General features: G+C 41.0%; 1 protein-coding gene across 6 annotated transcripts in view; it reads left to right on the top strand.

The window, feature by feature from the left end:
• The window catches only part of unc80 (unc-80 homolog (C. elegans)), a 262,012-nt gene that overhangs the window by 5,691 nt on the left and 235,021 nt on the right, over positions 1-21,300 (top strand). For all 6 annotated transcript variants that reach the window (XM_080198381.1, XM_080198378.1, XM_080198379.1 and 3 more), the window contains exons 2-5: positions 730-778; positions 2,108-2,264; positions 13,581-13,894; positions 16,051-16,174. In XM_080198381.1, the coding sequence (XP_080054507.1) occupies positions 730-778; positions 2,108-2,264; positions 13,581-13,894; positions 16,051-16,174 (644 nt within the window). The remainder of the gene's footprint in view (positions 1-729; positions 779-2,107; positions 2,265-13,580; positions 13,895-16,050; positions 16,175-21,300) is intronic.

Below are 21,300 nucleotides of genomic sequence, written 5' to 3'. Positions count from 1 at the left end.
ATATGTTCTATGCAATGGTATACACCATGTTTCCATGCTTTTATCCTTTTTTTCCCCATCCTGTCACTTGTCCTCTTTTTTTTGTCTCTGTGGAAGCACTGGGTATATATATTGAACACACTGGTTTCGTACTGTTTTTTCTATATTTATATATGGAGAAATGAGCACGCTGTACGGTACCAGTTTTGAGGGTGTTTTACATTATTTGTAAAATGGAAAAACTCTAGTAAATATATGTTTAAGAAGAAAAACTGCTGCAACTGGACCTGGGATTTTGCAATTAAAGAGCACAACTATCTTAGCCAAGAAACTAATGATTAATATTTTCATTTCTTTGTTTTCCTGTCCTTTTTCCTGATCTGTTGAATATATGTTTGCTTAAGTACAAGGATGGTAAGAATTACTTACCTTGTTGCTTTGAGAGAGCCAAATTAATATATGCAGATATGTTAATATTTACTCATTCTTTTGTTGCAGTTCAGCTGTATGCTTCAGTTCAATTAGTTTCTTCATTTATATGGGATCACTCATTCAAGCCAGAGTCTTTGGTCATTTAATTAGAGATGATCTTTCCCATTACATTGTTCATGTTTAATATAATTTTGCTGCAGCTGGATAAATGTGATAAACAGAAATAGAGATTTATAATCAACTGTCATGTTCTTGATCCATAAGATATTCATGAGAAAATGATATTGCAGTTGAAACAGTACTTTTCTTTGCCTTCAGTGCTTTCCTCAGACCAAAGCTGGGCAAACAGTATGAAGCCTCCTGTGTGGTATGTTATCTTATTTTAATATTGAATATACACTATGGTCACTAAGGTAACAATGAAGCATTTCTGAAACCTGATACAAATGTCAATAAGCATTTGTTTTTATTGCAGTGCTTTTAAATTGTCATTATCTCATGACTGGCACCTGTTAATATCCCAGTAGAGACTGATAACTTTGAAAAAAGGTACTTGAACTTCTGGTTGATAGCTGAAGGGATGACTCAACTAGATTTCACAGTTTAAGACTTTATTATAACAAAACGACCAAAAGCAATTTGACAAAGTACTATTTTATATACTTCAAACTACATAATAGAACTTTTCCCTTTTACTTCTGATACAATCAAAAATATCACTTCAAAGGTGTACTGTCCCTTAAGTAGTAATTTAATTTTCCTGGGCCCAATCTAAAGTGATTCTTTTACTTCCACTCCTTTCCTTTCCCAGTCTGGTAACATGTAACCTGAGAATGGTCTTTTACAATGAGCAGTTCTCCTGGCCATTCTCCCTCCAGCACAATCTGGGTGAGTTTTCTAGCCCAATTTCAATCTAAGCCAAAGCTCCCATTGACAAACCTGCATGATGAACCTTAAAACATATTTGTTCATAACCCAACCTTCCTGGCACTTTGAAGGCAAGCAGTATAATCATTAAAAAGCATAAAAACTCCAAGTGTCAACACCCCACATCTTTCCAGCAAAACAACCCTTTTTTAACTGTCATGTAACCCAGGCTTGTTTCTTGGCAGACTTCAGACAGGTTACATGAACCTGTCATTTTCCTCTAAATTAAAGAGCCAATTCTGAACATAACAAACTAATAAATGTTATTTATAAGATATCCTTGTGACTGAACTCAACAATTGCCTTCATCGTCAATAGTCCACAGTAGCCAGTTCATTTCTACAGGATCTACTGCAACAACTCTGAAAGATTTATTTTTCTGGCATCATGGAACTACTATTACACAAAGTTCCATCCAAATCACATGCTAGCCCAACTTGGATATAAAGCATGGTTTCTTTGCTACTGCTGGGCCAAAATCCTGGAATTCCCTGACGTCAGCACTCATGAATTTTAGCCTGTAACTACCATTTTTGATGATGATGTGTTTTTCTTATGTAATGAAATGCAACCAAAAAATAGACACAAGTCTTCACCTGAACCACACTCACAAAACGTTCATCCTATCTCCTATAAACCCTTAGCAGGAAGTGTGTGCAATACTCAGCAGGAACACTTACCTCAAATCATGTGTAAAGTGAAATGAAATTAATACCAATTATGGAGGGATTGCATTAATTTATTTGAACCGTGTTTTCTTGGTTTCTAGTCTTTTGAACGTGTTTTAGTGGAGTGCAAATTACACGGTCTCTCACCTGCACTCTCCGAGGCCATCCAGAGTATCACACGTTGGGAACTCATACAAGCTGCCTTACCGCATGTACTCCATTGTACAGCTACACTACTGTCAAACCGGAATAAACTTGGTGAGTGCTTATGCATTCCCCTCTATCTATTATTTTTTTCTGGAAGATAAACAATATTGCGTTTTTCACATCTTGGAAGCATTTTGGATGTTTGTTTTGTGGTTTTTTTTTAAACCAGGTCCAGTTAAATTTTAAATGCACATTTCGTAGAATCATCTACCCTGTTAGCCCCCCTGACTCTAAGGGACAATTTTCCATTGCCAGTCAACCTAATCTGTGCATCTTTGGAGTGTGGGAGGAAACTCACACAGACACGGGGAGAACGTGTGAACTCCGCACAGACAGTCACCTAAGGCTGGAATTGAACCCGCTTCCATGGCACTGTGAGGCAGCAGTGCTCACCATCGTGTCACCATGCCACCTATGTAATTATATTAGCATTTCCAAGTACTGAAATAAAAGATGCAAGTTCATGCAAATTTTTTTCTGTGAATAAATCAATTTAGGCAATAATTTTTAAGTGATAATTGTTAACAAGACATATACAAGTCATATATTTTATGACAACTTGGGTATTTCTATACTGTAGCCGTGCAGGGAGATATGGTGGCCGTGCCTTCTGTTGAACGTATTGATAAACTTTCCTGAGCTTGTAAAACAAGGTCATAAGTATACCGTCTAAGTTAATAGCCTATCCATTTTAATTGCTTTGAAATTGTTTTCAATGTTTCAGCTTTTTGGGGTGAAAGGAGGGCAAACTTCAAAGTAATTCCTGAGCAATTAAAATTCAGAAAAAAAAGTTGGTTAGGCTTTTAGTTCATCAGATGAAGAGTGCGAACTGGCCCAGTAGGCAATATGACCAATGGCAAAATGATGTGGTGACCTGGTATCAATAGGAAGCAGATGGGGATTGTGGGGAGCTTGTGTGGCCCAGGGAGGTGGCCTGAGTGTTGGTGTGATAAAGATCCTTTATTAAATCTTTTTCTTTAATTTACTTTGTGAAATTAGTTCTCCAATTGCTTGCAACTAAAGTATCCTTACTGCCGGGTGAACAATCAGGATGTAAATATATTTGCATAATTCCCTACACCAATATTTTGGATGTTGCAACTTAAAATAAGACAAAATACTGGAGTGATGCACAGAAGTCATGGAAGTTGCATCTCGTTTCTTTATCTATAATACAAATTCTTCAGTAAGTGCATCTAATGGCTGTTAATTAATATGCCTCCTTAATTTTCAAGTTGTTAGCTTTAAAGGCAAATGTTGAAATGGAGATCTGGGGCTGGCTTTTCGTGTAGGAATGGCAAGTCAGGCAGTTTTGCGGCTTCCAAAATGCGAGGCCTCCTGCAGGCCCATTCCTGGTGTATTTGTCCCCCTGAGAGGGCAGCATGGTGGCAGTGGTTAGCACTGATACCTCACAGTGCCAGGGACAAAGGTTCAATTCTGGCTTTGGGTGATTGTCTATATGGAGTTTGCACTTTCTTCCCTTGTCTGCGTGAGTTTCCTCTGAGTGCTCCGGTTTCTCCCGTAACTCCAAAGATGTGCAGGTTAGATGGATTGGCCATGTTGAATTGCCCCTTAGCGTCAGATGGACTAGCATAGTAAATACGTGGAGTTACAGGGATAGGGCCTGGTTGGGATTATGGCCAATGCAGACCCGATGGGTCGAATGGCCTCCTGCACTGCAGGGATTCTACGAGTCTATGACAGATGTGTATAGGGAAGGGTCCAGTTTTATAAGCTGCAATGCAGTATGAGATGAGCCACTCACCGAGTATCCACTGTGGACAGACTCAGAATTTCTTTGAAATGGACACTAAAAAAATATAATCTAACAATCTGTCATTCAAATACTCTTTCATACTGAAAAAGCCTTTCATTCATAAAATCCATTAAAAAACCCTATCAAGTGATCAATCTTTTGTTAAAAAAAAGAAACACTTATTCACTTATCATACTGGAGGCAGATAATCCTGATAATCCAGATATATATTCTTAAAACTGTCAGTCAAATGTGAAGTCATGATGTGGAGATGCCGGCATTGGACTGGGGTAAACACAGTAAGAAGTCTCACAACATCAGGTTAAAGTCCAACAGGTTTATTTGGTAGCAAATGCCACTAGCTTTCAGAGCGCTGCTCCTTCATCAGGTGAGACTCAGCCCATCTGCTGCGATAAGTGGTTCTGTAACTTTAAAAACTCAGCTGTAATAACAACCCCTGGGAGATATCTACAATGGTATCTGTTGAAAATGAAACCCAGATGCCTTTTTTCTAAGCTATGCCAAATGTCCCGTCAGTCAAAATAGTCCGGAGTAGACGATTGCTTTTTCCTTTATGTGAAAACTGCAGAAGGTAGTTTTCCTAATTTAACAGGGCACTAAATATCTGAATCACTTCACATTCTGACACTAGAAATCCCAACAGTGTTTCTTTCAACTTTGAATGTACAAGAGCATTTCTCTCAGCAGGCCACGTACTCTACTGCATCTCAAAGCTTAAACAAAGCTGGGTCATATAATAGTCAACTTAATTTTTCAGGAAAGAGCCTTAAGATGAGTCACAGCAGTTAAAACACTTGAAAGTGCAACATTTAATTTTGACATTTGAAGTTGTTAAAACATTTAGCTGCCAGGATGTTCTCGAGTCCACAGCAGGCTTCTGCAAGTAGTCATAAAAGCTTTAATAAGGTTTCCAAAACCTGCAAGAGCGCACAAAAGTAGTGGGTGTGGAAACCAACTATCTTTTGTATGTCCATCAACTTGAAGGCAGTTTATGTTGACCGTGTTAGAATATTTTTGCAAAATTTACTTGTGATATTTTAAAAGGAGGCTCAATCTGAACAGGGCAAGATTTTCCCTTCCCCTGCAGCCTGTTTAGCAGTGTGACCTGCCACTGGCTGGTGATGGGATCTCCTGATCCCACAGCTGATACCAGGGCCTCCTGTTGTTTGCAGCCTCTGCCACCAGTGTGAATAAATGATGTGTGGATCGATATCTGATGGGAGGCATGTTAATCGTATTAAAATCTATGAAATTGTATGCGAATCAGGTTCACGCCCACATTGCGGTGGCGAAAATCAGAAGTTGTGATCAAGATCCATAACGTCCATGTTTCGCCACATCTTGAGGCTCGTGCCGACAATCTTGTGGACGGTGAGAGTAGGCTCAAGATGCCGCCCTCTATTTAAATAGTGCACTACAAATAACAGTCGACAGAGTCTATTTAAAATGAGCTAGCATGAACTGGAGGAAACAAAACTCCTGGTTGAAGCTATACCAATTTCTTCCGATTAAAGTTAATGATTTCTCCAGACAATTTCGTAGTCAGTGTTGGATGGGGGAGGTGGAATTGTCCATTCATCTTCATACTGTCTGGGAATTGTGGTGTCATGATGCGCAATCTTATGTTTGCAACCAAGTACCTCCTCCTAAGCTTCTGCATATATTTCAAGTTAGTAGAGCTGCTCCAAGCTTCAAACCCTCTCTGAGGGATTTGATGAAACTCATGCCCCATTGTGACAAAAGCATTTTTTTGTTGAATTATTAATTAGTTTCTTTACTGTTAGTTATAGAATGAATTTGGCTTCTGTTGAATGTTTTTGTATGACACAGGCCAAATATTAGTTCTTAGGTGTTTGAATTTTGATTGCTGTTAGATAAAAGAGAGATTATTGTATTGATTGTTCTCATTCAGATCTAAGCATTTGAAAAAAAAAATTGTGGCTTGTGGGCATTGCTGGTTAGGCCAGTATTTATTCCCCATCTCTGATTGCCTATGAGAGCATGGTAGTTAGCTGTTTTCTTGAACCACTGCAGTTCACGTGCTGTGTTTGTGCCCTCAGTGCTGTTAGGAAGAGATTTTCAGCATTCTCAGTGACAATGAAAGAACAATGATACAGTTCCAAGTCAGTTTGGTGTGTGACTTGAAGGGGAACTTACAGGTGGCGGTGGTCCCATGCACTTGTTACGCTTGTCCTCATTGGATGTAGAGGTCATGGGTTTATAAGTTCTGTCGAAGAATCCTTGGTGAGTTCCAGCAGTGCATCTGGTAGATGGCACACACTGCTGCCACTATGTTTCGATGATAGATGGAGTGAATGTTTGTGGATGGGATGCCAATCAAATGGGTTGCGTTATCCTGGATGGTATCAAACTTCTTGAGGGATATTAAAGATGCAGTCATCCAGGTAAGTGGAGAGTATAACATCACACCCTGACTTTGTGGCTTGCAGAAGGCGCAAAGGCTCTGGGGAGTCCAGATGTGAATTACTCATTTATATGATTCCTAGCCTTTGATGTGTTGCAGTAGACACGGTATTTATATGACCAGCCCAGTCCAGTTTCTGGTCAATGCTAACCCCCCAGAAAGTTGATATTGGGGGTTTTCAGTGATGGTCATGCCGTTGAATATCCAGGGATGATAGTTAAATTCACCTGATTGGAAATGGTTATTTCCTGGCACTTGTGTGGCATGTGTTGTAATATAAGTTCTTTAGATGTCTTAATTATGAGATCTTGAGATTTGTATGTTTAAAGATGAACTGTTTATTGTTAGCCTTTAACTATTTACAGATCCTGATTATTGGCATGCATGGTACTGCTTCCATACCAATAGATTGCTTCTTGAATGTTCTTTCTGAGTCTGTCATCATGTAACCCTATACAGAACTCCAGTCTCTATTTTATGTTTGCTCTGCCGAGAACCTTTACATTACAATGGCATGCACACAATATCACAACATCCTCTTTTCTTCTCTAAAGAACCCTTGCCTCCTGTCCCATGGAATATTACAATACAATCTTTACTTGCTATGACTTCACCCCCACCTCAGGTCTCTGAGTTTACAAATTCAATTAACTTGAGTGTTGACAATTTTTACATATTTCAGACTGTCATGTGTGGAGGAGGTACTCGGTTATCTCCATTTGATTCACTTTTTGTACCCTTTTGAGTTGTTTCCCTTTGTTAACAACTTGCGTGCTTTTTTCAGACCCTGTGGGTTTGCCCTGTTCATTTTAAAAGAGAAGTGCACCCTTATTAATTTCAAATTTCAGGAGTCAAATCATTTTTCTACCCCCCATGGTATCTGCCATGTTCACTGGACATATACATTTTGCAAACAGAACCTAAACATCCACTTGTTTCATAAGTTTCAGCCAAACTTTTGTTTACTGTTCTATTTTAAAATCACTTTGAAAGCGTTTGAATTTTTTTCATTCAGTTCAGTGGTTCTCAGTACATCTGTGACATTCTTCTTGAGTTTCAGGAACAGTTTTTAATCTTGTTTCTTTGCAGCTTGGAATGTTCTATGACTTTTCCTTTGTGACACTTTGTCATTCAATTAATTCTTCAGCTGTGTAGTTTGCTTCTTGTAGCTTTACCTCCTGGAATATAGAACATTGCTGAGAACTCCTCTGCCAACTGATGCTCCAATTTGTTCAGGGTGACATGAAACTCATTTTGCTTCTCTTCGTAATCTTCCAGAGGAATTGAACCTTGACCTAAAGAGTTCTTGTAGTTTATGAAGGTCTTTCAAGAGGTTTTCCTTTTCTTCGGGAAGCTCACTTGCTTTGCCTTGAGTTTTCCTATAATTTGTCAAAGTCTCCTCGAGTTTCCTGTGCTGTGTTTCTACTCTGCAGTTTAAGACTGTCTTCATTTCTGCATATTGCTGCATTTGTTTTTCATTCAGTCTTGAAAGACAAACAAATGTTTCTTCAGCTGTTAATTTTCTTGTGGATCGCTTGCCCACTCACTCTGGGTTTCAGTGCATCATTTTGTTAGAACATAGAACACTACAGCACAAACAGGCCCTTCGGCCCACGAGTTGCGCCGATCACATCAACACCTATCTATAACCCACAATCCCATAAAACCCCATATACTCATCCAGAAGTCTTTTAAAAGACCCCAGCGAGTTCGCCTCCACCACCACTGACGGCAGCCGATTCCACTCACTCACCACCCTCTGAGTGAAAAACTTACCCCTAACATCACTTCTGTACTTTCCTCCCCGCACCTTAAATCTGTGTCCTCTCGTAGCGACCATTTCAACCCGGGGAAATAGCCTCTGAGAATCCACCCTATCCATTCCTCTCAACATTTTATAAACCTCTATCAGGTCGCCTCTCAACCTTCGTCTCTCCAGGGAAAAGAGACCCAGCTCCCTCAACCTAACTTCATGAGGCATGCCTCCCAGTCCAGGCAACATCCTTGTAAATCTCCTCTGTACCCTTTCAATAGCTTCTACGTCTTTCCTATAGTGAGGCGACCAGAACTGCGCACAGTACTCCAAATGAGGCCTGACAAGGGTCTTATAAAGTTGCAGCATTACCTCCCGACTCCTAAACTCAATCCCTCGATTAATGAAGGCCAGTACACCATACGCCTTCTTGACCACCTCTTCCACCTGCGAGGCTGATTTAAGAGTCCTGTGGACCCGGACCCCAAGATCCTTCTGCTCTTCAACACTACTAAGACTCCTGCCCTTGATAGTGTACTCGTTCATCCCGTTGGTTCTGCCAAAATGGACGACTACGCATTTATCCGCATTGAAGTCCATCTGCCACTTCTCCGCCCAGTCCTGCATCCTATTTATGTCCTGCTGCAACTTTTGACATCCTTCCAGACCATCCACAACAGCACCGACCTTCGTGTCATCAGCGAACTTACTTACCCATCCCTCCACTTCCTCATCCAGGTCATTTATGAAAATGACAAACAGCAAGGGTCCTAGAACAGATCCCTGGGGCACTCCACTGGTGACTGACCTCCATTCAGAAAAAGACCCATCCACAACCACTCTCTGCCTTCTGCAGGCAAGCCAGTTCTTGATCCACAAGGCCAAAGCCCCTTGGATCCCATGCCCTCTCACCTTCTCAAGAAGTCTTGCATGGGGGACCTCATCAAACGCCTTGCTGAAGTCCATGTACACCACGTCCACGGCACTTCCTTCGTCAATGTGTTCAGTCACATTATCGAAGAACTCAACTAGGCTTGTAAGGCACGACCTGCCCTTGACAAATCCATGCTGACTATTCCTGATCATGTCAAACCTCTCCAAATGCTCGTAAATCTTGTCCCTCAGAAGCCTCTCCATCAGCTTACCAACCACTGAGGTCAGACTCACCGGTCGGTAATTTCCCAGGCTATCTCTGTTCCCTTTCTTGAAAATAGGGACTACATCCGCAATCCTCCAATCTTCCAGAACCTCTCCCGTCTCCATTGACGACGCAAAGATCATCGCCAGGGGCTCTGCAATCATTTCCCTCGCCTCCCACAGTATCCTGGGATATATCCCATCTGGTCCCGGCGACTTATCTATCTTGATAGAATTCAAAAGTGCTAACACATCCTCCACCTTAATATGCTCATTGTTCCAATACGGCTTTTTCTGAAGTAATATTCAGTTTCCTTTTTAGTTCCAGATGTCTTTCCATGGTTACATTTAGATTCTTCAAGGCATCTTTTAGGGTCACAATTTATTTGTGTACCTTTTCTGCCTGCTGTTTTACCTAGCTGTACACTTAGCTGAGTTTGCTCACTTGCACTTTGATTAGCTAACTGTGGCATTGAGGATCATTATTGAAATATCCTGATACCTTTGTATCATCTCTGAAATTTGTTAATTCAGATCTCAAACAGTTCAGTTCCTTGATCACTTCAGTTCTTTGAGCACTTCCAAAGCTTGAGTACTGCACTGCAAGTTCATCCAGCTTAGCTTTGATACAAACATTTTCTTGTCAAACGGCTTTATTCCCTTTTTGCTTCTTATGAGTTACTTCAGACAGGTTTTCTTCATCCACAACTATCCGTTCACCCTGCACTGCCACGTGCTGCTGCAGTTTGGGTGTTGTGTCAGAGGTTTCAAAGAGTTGTGTTTATGCCTTTTGACTGCTTCTCAGCATTGTCTTCTTCTGCACTAAAATCTTCAGCTCAGGCATTGCATTCACATGGTTAACAACAGTCTGTGGTTTCACTGGATATTGTCTCCCTGACGCTGGGGTCTTTTGTTATCCTCATTCTTGGGTCTTTTGTTGCCCTCTGAGATTCCTTGTTTCTCTTGGTGCTTTATTGGGAGTTTCCTTCTCTGTAAGGTTTTTTGTTGCTTTTGGTGCTTTATTCAGAGTTGCCCTCATGAGTCTTTTCTAAATTCCCATCTATGTCTGTTTTGTTGTGGTTGCAGCTTTAAATTTTGTTAGCTCTTTAAAACTGAGTGCAGTACTATTTTGATTACATTTCAAACTGTCTCTTCATCAGGTAAGTCGATGAAGGGGCAGCGCTCCGAAAGCTCGTGGCTTTTGCTGCCAAATAAACCTGTTGGACTTTATCCTGGTGTTGTGAGACTTCTTCCAGTTTTTGTGGGCCAGTGGCCCAGACAGAGCCCATTACTTTTATAAACTTAAAGATAAATGATCATTTCTTAAAGATCATTTCTTAAACTCTGTGGGTCTTTATTTTCTACTCTTCTGGTTCTTCTTTATTAGTTTTAACTGTGCTCTGCAAGTTTTTCCTCTGCTCTGCCTGCCTTTTAATTTTTTTTACTGCAGTTGACTATTAGTATGTCCAAGGATATGCTGTACAGTGGACTGCCACCCATTCTGTGATGTGACTACAGCTATGTTTTTGTAGTTCTCACTCACTGCCTCATGAACTGACCAGTATTCTTCACACTGCGTCACTCAGTCTTGCAGTTTCTGTAATTTTGCTCACCATCTTGTGATCTAACCAAGTGTCTTAACTGAGTCTCACTCAAGGTTTTGCTGTTTTTTTTTGTTTTTGCTCACCCATCATTGTGATCTGATTTTTTACTCTGCACCATTTGGGGGTTTTGCAGTGGGCTTCCACTCATCCAGGTTGATTTCTTTCTTAAAATAAAACTAAAACTAAAAGGGTGGTGGCATCACACTGGAGTGGCAAATTAAAAGATGCCACCACCAAACACATCTTCCCTTCACTCCCTCTGTCAACATTCTGCCGAGACCGTTCCCTCTGGGGTGACCTAGTCCACTCCTCTACTATACCCAATACCTCTCCCGTCATTCATGACAGCTTTCTATTCAATCGCAGAAGGTGTAACACCTCTCTCTTTATCTCTTCTATACTTACCATCCCAGGTCCCAAACATTCATTTCCAGTTAAGCAGCATTTCACTTGCACCTCTTTCAATTTGGTCTATTGCATTTACTGCTCCCAATGTGGTCTCCTCTATATCGGAGAGACCAAGCATAGACTGGGTGATCGCTTTGCTGGGCACCTTCAGTCTGTGCACAGTCATGACCCTGACCTTCCAGTTTCTTGCCATTTTAACACACGATTCTGCTCCCGTGCCCACATGTCTGTCCTTGGCTGCTGCAATATTCCAGTGAAGCTCAACACAAACTGAAGGGACAGCATCTCATCTTCCTGCTAGACACTTTACAGCCTTCCGATTTCAACATCGAATTCAACAACATCAGACGATTTGTTCTACCCCACCTTGGTCCCCTTTGTTTTCATTCTATTTTTTACTGTCCTCTATCTTTTATTTCTTTATTTTCTTTCTTTTCCTTCCCCCCACTCTTTCCCCCTACTTCGTCTCCGTTTCCCTTTTCTTCCCCCCCCAACTTCCCCATCTCTACATTCTACCTCTATCTCGCCCCCCGCCCATCACCTCCCCCTCCCTCCCCCCCCCAAACATCATCTCTGTCACAGCTTACAGCTTCTCTGCCATTTCACACTCCTTTCCCCTGGTTTCTGTGGCTATGACTCATCTTTCATTCCCTCCTCCTGCAGTATAAATATCTCCCACTTTCTGTGCCTTTTAGCTTTGACAAAGGGTCATCTGGACTCGAAACATCAGCTCTTTTCTCTCCTTACCATTGCCACCAGACCTGCTGAGATTTTCCAGCGTTTCCTCTTTTGATTTTGATTTTTTAGTTTCTACGTCTGTGGAAAAGCTCCTTTAACTGTTTCTTCAATGTTTTGTCTTATGTGCATGTTTCTCTGGTAAGATTTTGTTTTTCATACCTTAGGATGCACGGCTTCTTTCATCATTTAAAATGCCACTATGGGCTATGTCAGGCTGTTGCTTGACTAGTCTGTGAGACGGCTCACCCAATTTTCGTTCATAAGGAAAACTTTGTAGGGTCAGCAGGGTTAAGGTTGTCACTGGCCGATGCCAGATTGTCTGTCCAGTTTTATTGATTTTCAAGTAGTTTAATATAACGGTGAGACTTGCTAGGCCATTTCAATGGATATTTGAGTGAACCATATTGCTGTGCTTCCTGAGTCATGTGTAAGACAGATTAGGTGAGGATGGCAGATTTCCTTCCCTAAAGGACGTTGTTGAACTAAATGGATTTTTATCACAATCGAGTATCCTACATTGTGACAAGTAATATTATCCAATCTATTTTACTAAAAGATGATCTTCTATTCTGAACAAAAAGTAAAATACTGCAGCTACTGGAAAACAACAAAAAGAAAACACATGACTGTATAAAGAGAGCATTATGGCTTCTTTGTTCTTTCTCTGTTTATTAGCTCATCTGTTGAAGTCAGTTTTATACTGAATAAGTTAATTATCCATTGATACTTTTTGATTCAGAGTGTTCCCACTACTTTTTTTGTTTTAGATTTCTATTCTCCTTTATTTGGACATGTCTTTATAGGTCAAAGCTATCTACCACAGTTCAATGAATCAGACCTGGCTTTGCTCTGGATTGACAGCCGTTTGATCCACAGTTTCAATGATTGTAGTCCTTTGATGACTAGCTCTATGGTTGCAGATTTCTAGTGTGGACCTTCACTGTGTCTGAGACAACAATGTATCTGCAGCTAATCTAGAAATTAGACTAGTTTGACTGGCAGCATTTTGCCATGTAAGGATCACACATCAGTTATCAAGGTTCAATTTATTTTTTGAGATGGTTTTGAGATTTTGCAGTATAACATTTTTGTTAAGATTGTATTTGTTGATTCATAGCTTGAGTGACAGGCTGATGGATGATATAATCATCTACTGAAAATCATGTTGCAGGATCAGTGTGGAGCTCTAGGAACATGGAACTAAATTACTTGAATGTGCTACCTTTATTGGACAATTAAAGATGAAAACCATTTATAGGACATACTAAGAGAAGAAATCCATAATGGCAAATGAGGACAGAATGTCTGGCTTAAAACAGAGGATGTAACAATTGACTTGAATTATAGCAATTCTATACCACACCCACCTTACTGCTGCATTCAACTTCCTTAGCAAAAATGTGCAATAATCAGCTTTGAGAGTGATCCCAAGTCATCAGGGGATTGATTGACAAGAGAACTGTTTATTTTGCCCTGAAATATTCTATTCCAACTGTTAACAAATTGTGTATTGTTACATTATAAGGCCATCAAGATAAACTTGGTGTTGCAGAGACCAAGCTTCTTCACACGCTGCACTGGATGCTGCTGGATGCTCCTTTTGAATGCAACAATGAGACTACAACTGCCTTTGGTACTGGAAGAGGAGGAGGATCCAGCTGGTCTGGGAGCAGCAGTGCTTTTGTTCACCAGGTGGAGAATCGTGGATCCCCAGGCCAGCCTGGGCAAGGTAGTGTCACAGAAGAGGAGGAGCATACAAGACCCAAGCTGTTTACAAATTCGATGGCCACTGTAGAATTGTTTGTCTTCCTGTTTGCACCCCTTATCAACAGAATTAAGGTACATTAATAAATACATTACAAACATTTCTTGAACCTTGTACTTTGTTATTTTGAAAATCATCATATTTTATTGAGCTAATTCCTTTTACTGTTGTTCCTCTGCTATGTTCAGATAGCAGTTCATGTAATGGTGTTAGTGCAATTCAACTACAGTCTTCCTTTATTGTTATACTAAATTCTTATAAATCAATTAGGCTTCAGCCGGTTCAACAAGAATGTCAAAGCCTTGGAGAAGGTATTAGAATGGATTAAATTAAATCATAGCCAGGATAAGAGACTTCCCTTCCATGGAGGAACCAGAGAAACTAGGGTTGTTCTCCATTGAGCAGGAAAACCGAAGGGGAGATATTATAACTCTTCAATATTTTAAAAATTGTTGTGATAGCGTAAATAAAGAGAAATGGTTCCAGTGGAAAGATGGATTGGTAACTGCCACAAACGGTAATGGAAGCAGATTCAATAAGAATATTCAAAAAGATTTGGATATATACTTGAAAAAAAGAGGAGTTATCAGGCCAAGGGAAAGAGCTGGGAAGTAGGATGAATTACATAGCTCTTTCAAACAGCTGGCATTGGCATGATGGACCAAACGTCGTCCTCCTTTGTTGGATGATTCTGTTGTTTAGAATAATGTAGGCTTTTTATCATACAGTATTTGAATTTCAGTTTGTCATCATAGAGGTATATTATAGTCATATTTATACTTTATATTCCATTTTATGTGTACGTTTATTACCACGTAGAAGATAACCTCAGCTGATTAAAGCAGTACAACGTGAATTTACTTATTTTTTGCCAAATTTTGAAAACATTCATATATTGATCCACAAAATGGTGGAATTTCAATAGTAACTGGAACACAATACAGACTGGAACTTTCTGGCCCTTTATGCTGATGGGATCTTCCAGTCCTGCCGATGGTGCACCCTGCCATGGGTTTCTTGGCGGTGAGGGGCACATTGGCCAGTGGCCTTTGCAGCGGATTGCATGGTAAATCCCACCCATAGTCAAATGGTGTCATTATTCAAAAACTCTTGAAGACTTTGCATCAAATTTACAACGCTACTTGTGAAAAATCAACATGAATTGCCTACTTTTGTAATTTACTAAATACCTTTCAAAATTATTGTGATGTAAATTATATTTTTTCTTTCGTTTTAGAGGAAAAAAAGATTCACAAAAGTATAATTAGTACCAACTTAATCTGTCTCGCAGGTTTGAGACACTCGAGATTGTGCTATTTCACTTATGCCCAGGCACATAGAAAATATTTTTTGTTAACAGTCCAACTTGGGTTAAAAATTGGAGTACTTCTGTATATGGATAGATATATGTATGGGCCTGCATGAGAACAGTACAAAGTTTGAGGAAACTGGAGCACCATGCAGCCAAATTGTAGCGATTCCAAAACTATAACAATTTTCCAACAAGTTTGCTGCCTTTGACAGTGATTCAGTTTGAATAGTGTGATGTAGTGATTGTCATCACTGGATCAATAATCCAGAAGCCCAGGCTAATGCTTTGGGATTCAGCTAATGAAATTTAAATTCAATTAATAACTCTGGAATCGAAAACTAGCCTCGATAATGACTGTGAAGCTATTATTGATTGTCATTTAAAAAAAAAATCCATCTAGTTCACCAATATCCTTGAGGAAATCTGTCATCCTTACCTGTCTGACCTAAATGTGACTCCAGCAACATGATTGACTCTCTGAAACTACCCTCTGAAATGGCCCTCAAGCTGAGGGCACTACTTTTGAGCTCAAGAAAAAATATACAGAGCACACCTGAAAAGTTAAAACAAAAATAATCTTCAAGGATGAATAACTGAAGATTGTAAAATGGTGGAATTCACCATTGGTTTTGATTACATGTGCACCAGTCATTGCCTGAGGCATATATGACTTGACCCATACGATTGTGCATCACATTGAGAAAGTATTCACTGTGAAAATTTGAATGAAAATAGTAAATGATGGAAGTGATTCTATTTGCATTAATGGTCGAAAGTTGAACTAAATTTCCATGAGATCAGTTAAATATGTCAGTCTGTGCATTTGTGATTTAAGCATTTAAAATCTTTGGTAAAATCCAGTTGATTATAAGAAAACAATTCATTGACTATTTCAATGATTCTATTGCATTTTCTTAGGAATCAGATCTCACCTTTCGCCTGGCGAGTGGTCTCGTGATTTGGCAGCCAATGTGGGAGCACCGGCACCCTGAAGCACCTGCATTTACAGCTCTTGTAAAACCAATCAGAAATATTGTCACAGGTAAGAAACTATTGGCAATTATTGACATGATGTTTTAAAAATACCTTCTCGCATCAAAACAAATATTTGAAAGATAACTACGTGACATGAAATATTTGTGTAAAATTCCTTTGCCCACTGATAAGAGTAAATCCATTTAAAATAAAATGATGATTGCTGCAGTTAAAATAAATAAAGGGGTTTCATGTAAATGGGTAAAACACTAATGTGCTAATGTCTCTGTACAATTTCAAGGAGCCTTTCAAAAGAAATGCAATAGTATTTGTTGTTTGTGATATCGTCACAATCACATAGTTGGGTCTTTTTCTCACCTATCCGATAAGTTAAGCTACAGATACATTTTAAAATCGATACTTGCCAGTGGGTTTTAGACTGCAGAATTTGGCTGTGTAATGCAGGTGATTTCAGTGTTAGGGGAGCTAGTTGAGTTTCTAAAGGAAAAAACAGATTTGGGATCTACTCCCAACCTTTTTTGGCCTGACTTGCACTGATTGCCATGTTGTGGAGGATGATAATACATATATCTCATTGTGTAAAGAAGTATGCAAAGTGGACGGATTGTGAGATCAGTGTTTCATGCTGATTTGATGCTCGATTTATATTTTGTTGATGAATGGACAGCAATTGTTTCAGGATGCTTTTTTTGGGCTGTAATAAAGGGATGACAAGAAGAAGATTTACTGAGCATAGATCGCGGTTCCAAACGGTCACCCTATATGCCTTGCCCGCTTCAGCCTCCTCCAGACCCCACCCTTGGCAATGACAATCTGCATAGCCATACCTCTGACCACCTAGGGACTACAATGGTCTCCAAGCACCGCCACCACACACACACACACACCCCCACCACCACCACCACCACCACCACCACCACCACCACCACCACTGGTATGGTCAATATATCTGGTCTCTGTTGTGGGAAGCAGTAGTGATGTCTGCTGGTACTACATCACGTCATTGGGTAGGAATATATCAATTTCCAGAAGATTTGGCATTAAGCCAATTTTGAATAAGAATGTACGTTAATGTATGGTAATCAGGTTCACTCCTTTGCTGAGTGGGAACCTGATTACATCTGCAGGGAGGGCCCTGGAACCCCCTCATGAGAGTTTCTGGCCATTATGGGATTTGTGCCGGGTGTAACAGGGCAAGAAAATCACCCCCAAAGTTACCTTTGGTCTAAATAGGAAAAAGTAGAAGGAGTGCATTCATGGTGTTGCCAGGATAGTGGAATCTCTATAGTGCAAGAACCCTTTGGCTGCCGTCACACATGGCGATATATCGACACTGGGAACAGAACTGCTCACTCAAAATGCTGATGCAGTTACACCCAGAATATCGTGGTAATGAATGCTGTTATTCTGGCAGCAGTTATAATTCCTTCACCCCTATTGGTCTGCCCTTTCAGCTATTTTTGAGCTGCTAATTTGAATCAGAGGTTGGATGCTTAGTGATGAGAGCCGTTGAATACCCTCTAGCGTTCTACCACATGAGGACACTGGTCATACCATGAAAACCATGCTGTAAAGGGAACGTCATAGATCTGAGCATCAGCATCCAGAAGGAATGGGAATCTGGGGATTAATTTAAGGAAGCAGCAGTCTGATGCTCAAGGACAGCGTGTCCACATTGTGGATAAGCCCCTTTCTTCCTCTGATCCTCCTCCTGATCATTGAATCCTCAGGGCGATGCCAGAATGGTCAAGTTGTGGAAGTTATAGCAGACTGCTATAAATTGGGATACACACTCCTCGGAATACCAGAGGAATCCATGAGTTGTCCAGGCAGTGGCACCGTTGCCTAGTGGAGTATCCCAATTTGTTGGGACTTCCACATCCTGACCATTTTGGCCATTGTCCCAGGGGCTGCAATGTTCAGGACGAGGAAGCATGCACATCCACACTGTGGACGAGGTGTTTGAGCATAAGAGCAGATTGCTGTTTCTCTGCATTAATTCCCAGATCCCCATTGCTCAGTAAATCTTTATCTTGTCATCCCTTTATTACAGCCCAAAAAAAAAAGCATCCTGAAACAAAATATACGACAAAACAACTATTCCATAGCAACCTTATCCAACAGTGCATCGAATTCTCCACACAATACTGAACTTGTACCCTTAGTATCTATCTTGTGGATATCTGCATCTGTCTTATGCCAGCCCAGTGTCTGCAGCAAGACAGGTGGAAGGCTGCTGATTTTCAATGGGGGAGACTGCAGATGGTCTTGCAGGAGACTCTTGAGCACTCCTGGGCTTTGAGGGTCTAGTTTTGGACTGGCCCACTTTGGCATGGGTGGTAGCAGTCTAGACTGATTGTCTGACAGGCAACAATAGGGGCATTGATGAAGTGACAGTGTGGGAGCACAAATGCGGTCATCCTGAGGGCGCAGCAGGTTCACGTGCCATTGAGAAATTACCACTCCCCCAGCAGTCTTCCAGAAACCAAACTTCTGGGGCGTAAGTTGCTGGGCTGGAGTAAGAGCCTGCATGACCCTTTGAGCACCGTATATATGGCCTTGATGCCAGCTGTCTGAGCCTCCATGGTACCAAGTGCAGGATCTGTGAGGCTTCAAGCAGAGGTCTCAAAACCCCATCTACCACACTTAGATGTTGCATAACTTCTGTCTACTGCAATGAAAGCTTGATGTGGGTATGCCGGCGTTGGACTGGCGTAAACACAGTAAAAAGTCTGACAACACCAGGTTTTAGTCCAACCGTTTTATTTGATAATATACTCACAAGCTTTCGGGGTTAGCCCCTTCGTCAGGTGAATGGAGAGTTCTGGCCTCAGACAGAGCATGTAAAGCATAGACAGTTTAGAGATTACTGATTAGAATGCGAATCCTTACACCTAACCTGCTGTTCAAGACCTGAAGTGGCTGACAATGTGAGTGGAAGGAGCACTGATCACAGGTTACAGAGATGTGTATTGTCTCCAGACAGTACAGTAAGTGAGGTACAGTACAGTAACCCCCGTGACTTGCCTGGGTTTGCAAAACCTCACTTATTGTACTGTCTGGAGACAATACACATCTCTTTAACCTGTGATCAGTGCTCCTTCCACTCACATTGTCAGCCACTTCAGGTCTTGAACAGCAGGTTAGGTGTAAGGATTTGCATTCTAATCATTAATCTCTAAGCTGTCTGTGCTTTATATGCTCTGTCTGAGGCCAGAACTCTCCATTCACCTGACGAAGGGGCTAACCCCGAAAGCTTGTGAGTCTATTATCAAATAAAACGGTTGGACTAAAACCTGGTGTTGTCAGACTTTTTGCAATGAAAGCTGATAGATGGAACATCAGATTCTGAACCATGGTTGAGTCTGTGAATGCTTTTGTGGAGTTGACCGTCAGTTCCATGCTGGAAACAATGTGCTCCAAACTCAATGAAACCCTGTGCCAGAAGTGAGCTAGACCCCTCTCTGCTCCTTCACAGTGATAACAGATTATAACACGTTTGTCAATGTATCTAATATTTCTCTACACATTTCCATCAGCCTTTTCCTGTATGCCAGCTATTGAAGCACTCATGTGAGATCTCTACAGTGGAGCCTGTGTACTACCACAACCTGTGGGGCACTGGCACACACATCTTTTCTCTTGGTTTGGTTGCTGTCCATTCATCCACTTTGACTCACCGTATGCTGCTCCCTAAAGTCCCTACCGGGATTGGTAGCTGTGAACTCTGTGAACTTTCATTTCACACATCCTCAGTAATCACTGGGTGACTAAGTAATAATTTTTTTCAAAAACACAAATGCATAAAACGACAGTTGGGGTAAAGGAAAGCCGGAGGTCATGGAGTGCATGTCATTCATGATTTCACCATCTGCAGCTTACACATTATATCAGATTACAGGATAAAGGTGATGTGGGATTTCAGAATGAGCATAAGGCCATTAACCTGGATGGTTTCAAAGATGCTGCTGACCACTGCTTCAGTGATGGCTACTCCAATGATGATGATGTGGAGATGCCGGCATTGGATTGGGGTAAACACAGTAAGAAGTCTCACAACACCAGGTTAAAGTCCCAACAGGTTTATTTGGAGTGGTGTTTGCTACCAGATAAACCTGTTGGACTTTAATCTGGTGTTGTGAGACTTCCTACTGTGTGTACTCCAATGATCCCCAGCATCATCTCCTCTATGGGGATCAGCACAAACAGTCATGCCTGTCACATGCTGCTGCTTGTTCTGGAACATCTTGCGTTGCAAAGGAGAGGGAAAGATGTCATTGAATGTGTTTTAATGTATATATGCAATCTGTGTACTGCCATAATTGAATATCTGGCAGTACGTACAAGCTGTGAGATATGAATAGCCAGGAATGTTCCATCTCCAAGGGTGCAGTTGAAACATATGAATGTGAGATTTGAGTTATGATTGATATACATTGCTGGCAGGAGATAGGGTGATCAGAGCAGTATTTGAGAATAGGAGTTTAAGTGACAGCATTTGGCATGGAAGGATGATTTCACAGATATGGACCACTGGTGTGAGTTCATTAAAATTCTTGCCACAATCCATCTCTGGCCTTGGCATCAGACTGACAGCCTCCTGAGCTCTCATGCTCCCTGAATAATTGCCTGAAGAGCCTCTTACCCCTTTGAGGAAAGATAACATCTCAGAACCAGCTCCTGCACTAGCCACTTCAATGTGGCATCAGGAACCTGGCAACATGCTTATTTATCTCTAATGCCATTTCAATTCTTTATTAAAACTCTCCCAATGCTGCCCAGACACGCGCAGACCCTGCTGCAGCCAGAATGCAGCTCATCTTTCACAGATGATGTCTGTCTTTAGTGGCAGCTGGCTTTACATGAGCCTGGGCCCCTGTCCAAGCTTGCAAACACCCAGCAGCTGAGGCTGTACATTTTCATAAAGCAAATGCCTTTATTAAAACACTTCTGTCGGATGTTGCAAAATTACAATCTCCCTGATGGAGTCCGCTTAAAATCAAATAGCAATATGCTGTTTGCACTCAGTTTTTCAAGGTTTGCATATTTCATTCGAGTCAGGTGCTAAATTGGACTGTTGGTAGATCAAAATTTAGTGCAAGTTGAGAGCAGTGCCCTGGGGTTCTAGGTTCAAATCGCACCACAGTAGTTCGTAAAAAAATGCGCCTATGA

Source organism: Carcharhinus amblyrhynchos, chromosome 11 (genome assembly GCF_965287045.1).
Source record: "Carcharhinus amblyrhynchos chromosome 11, sCarAmb.v2.hapA, whole genome shotgun sequence".
In the NCBI taxonomy this organism is placed as follows: Eukaryota; Metazoa; Chordata; class Chondrichthyes; order Carcharhiniformes; family Carcharhinidae; genus Carcharhinus; species Carcharhinus amblyrhynchos.
The sequence above is the reverse complement of the archived record's forward strand: the minus strand, read 5'-3'. Positions and strand labels throughout refer to the sequence as shown.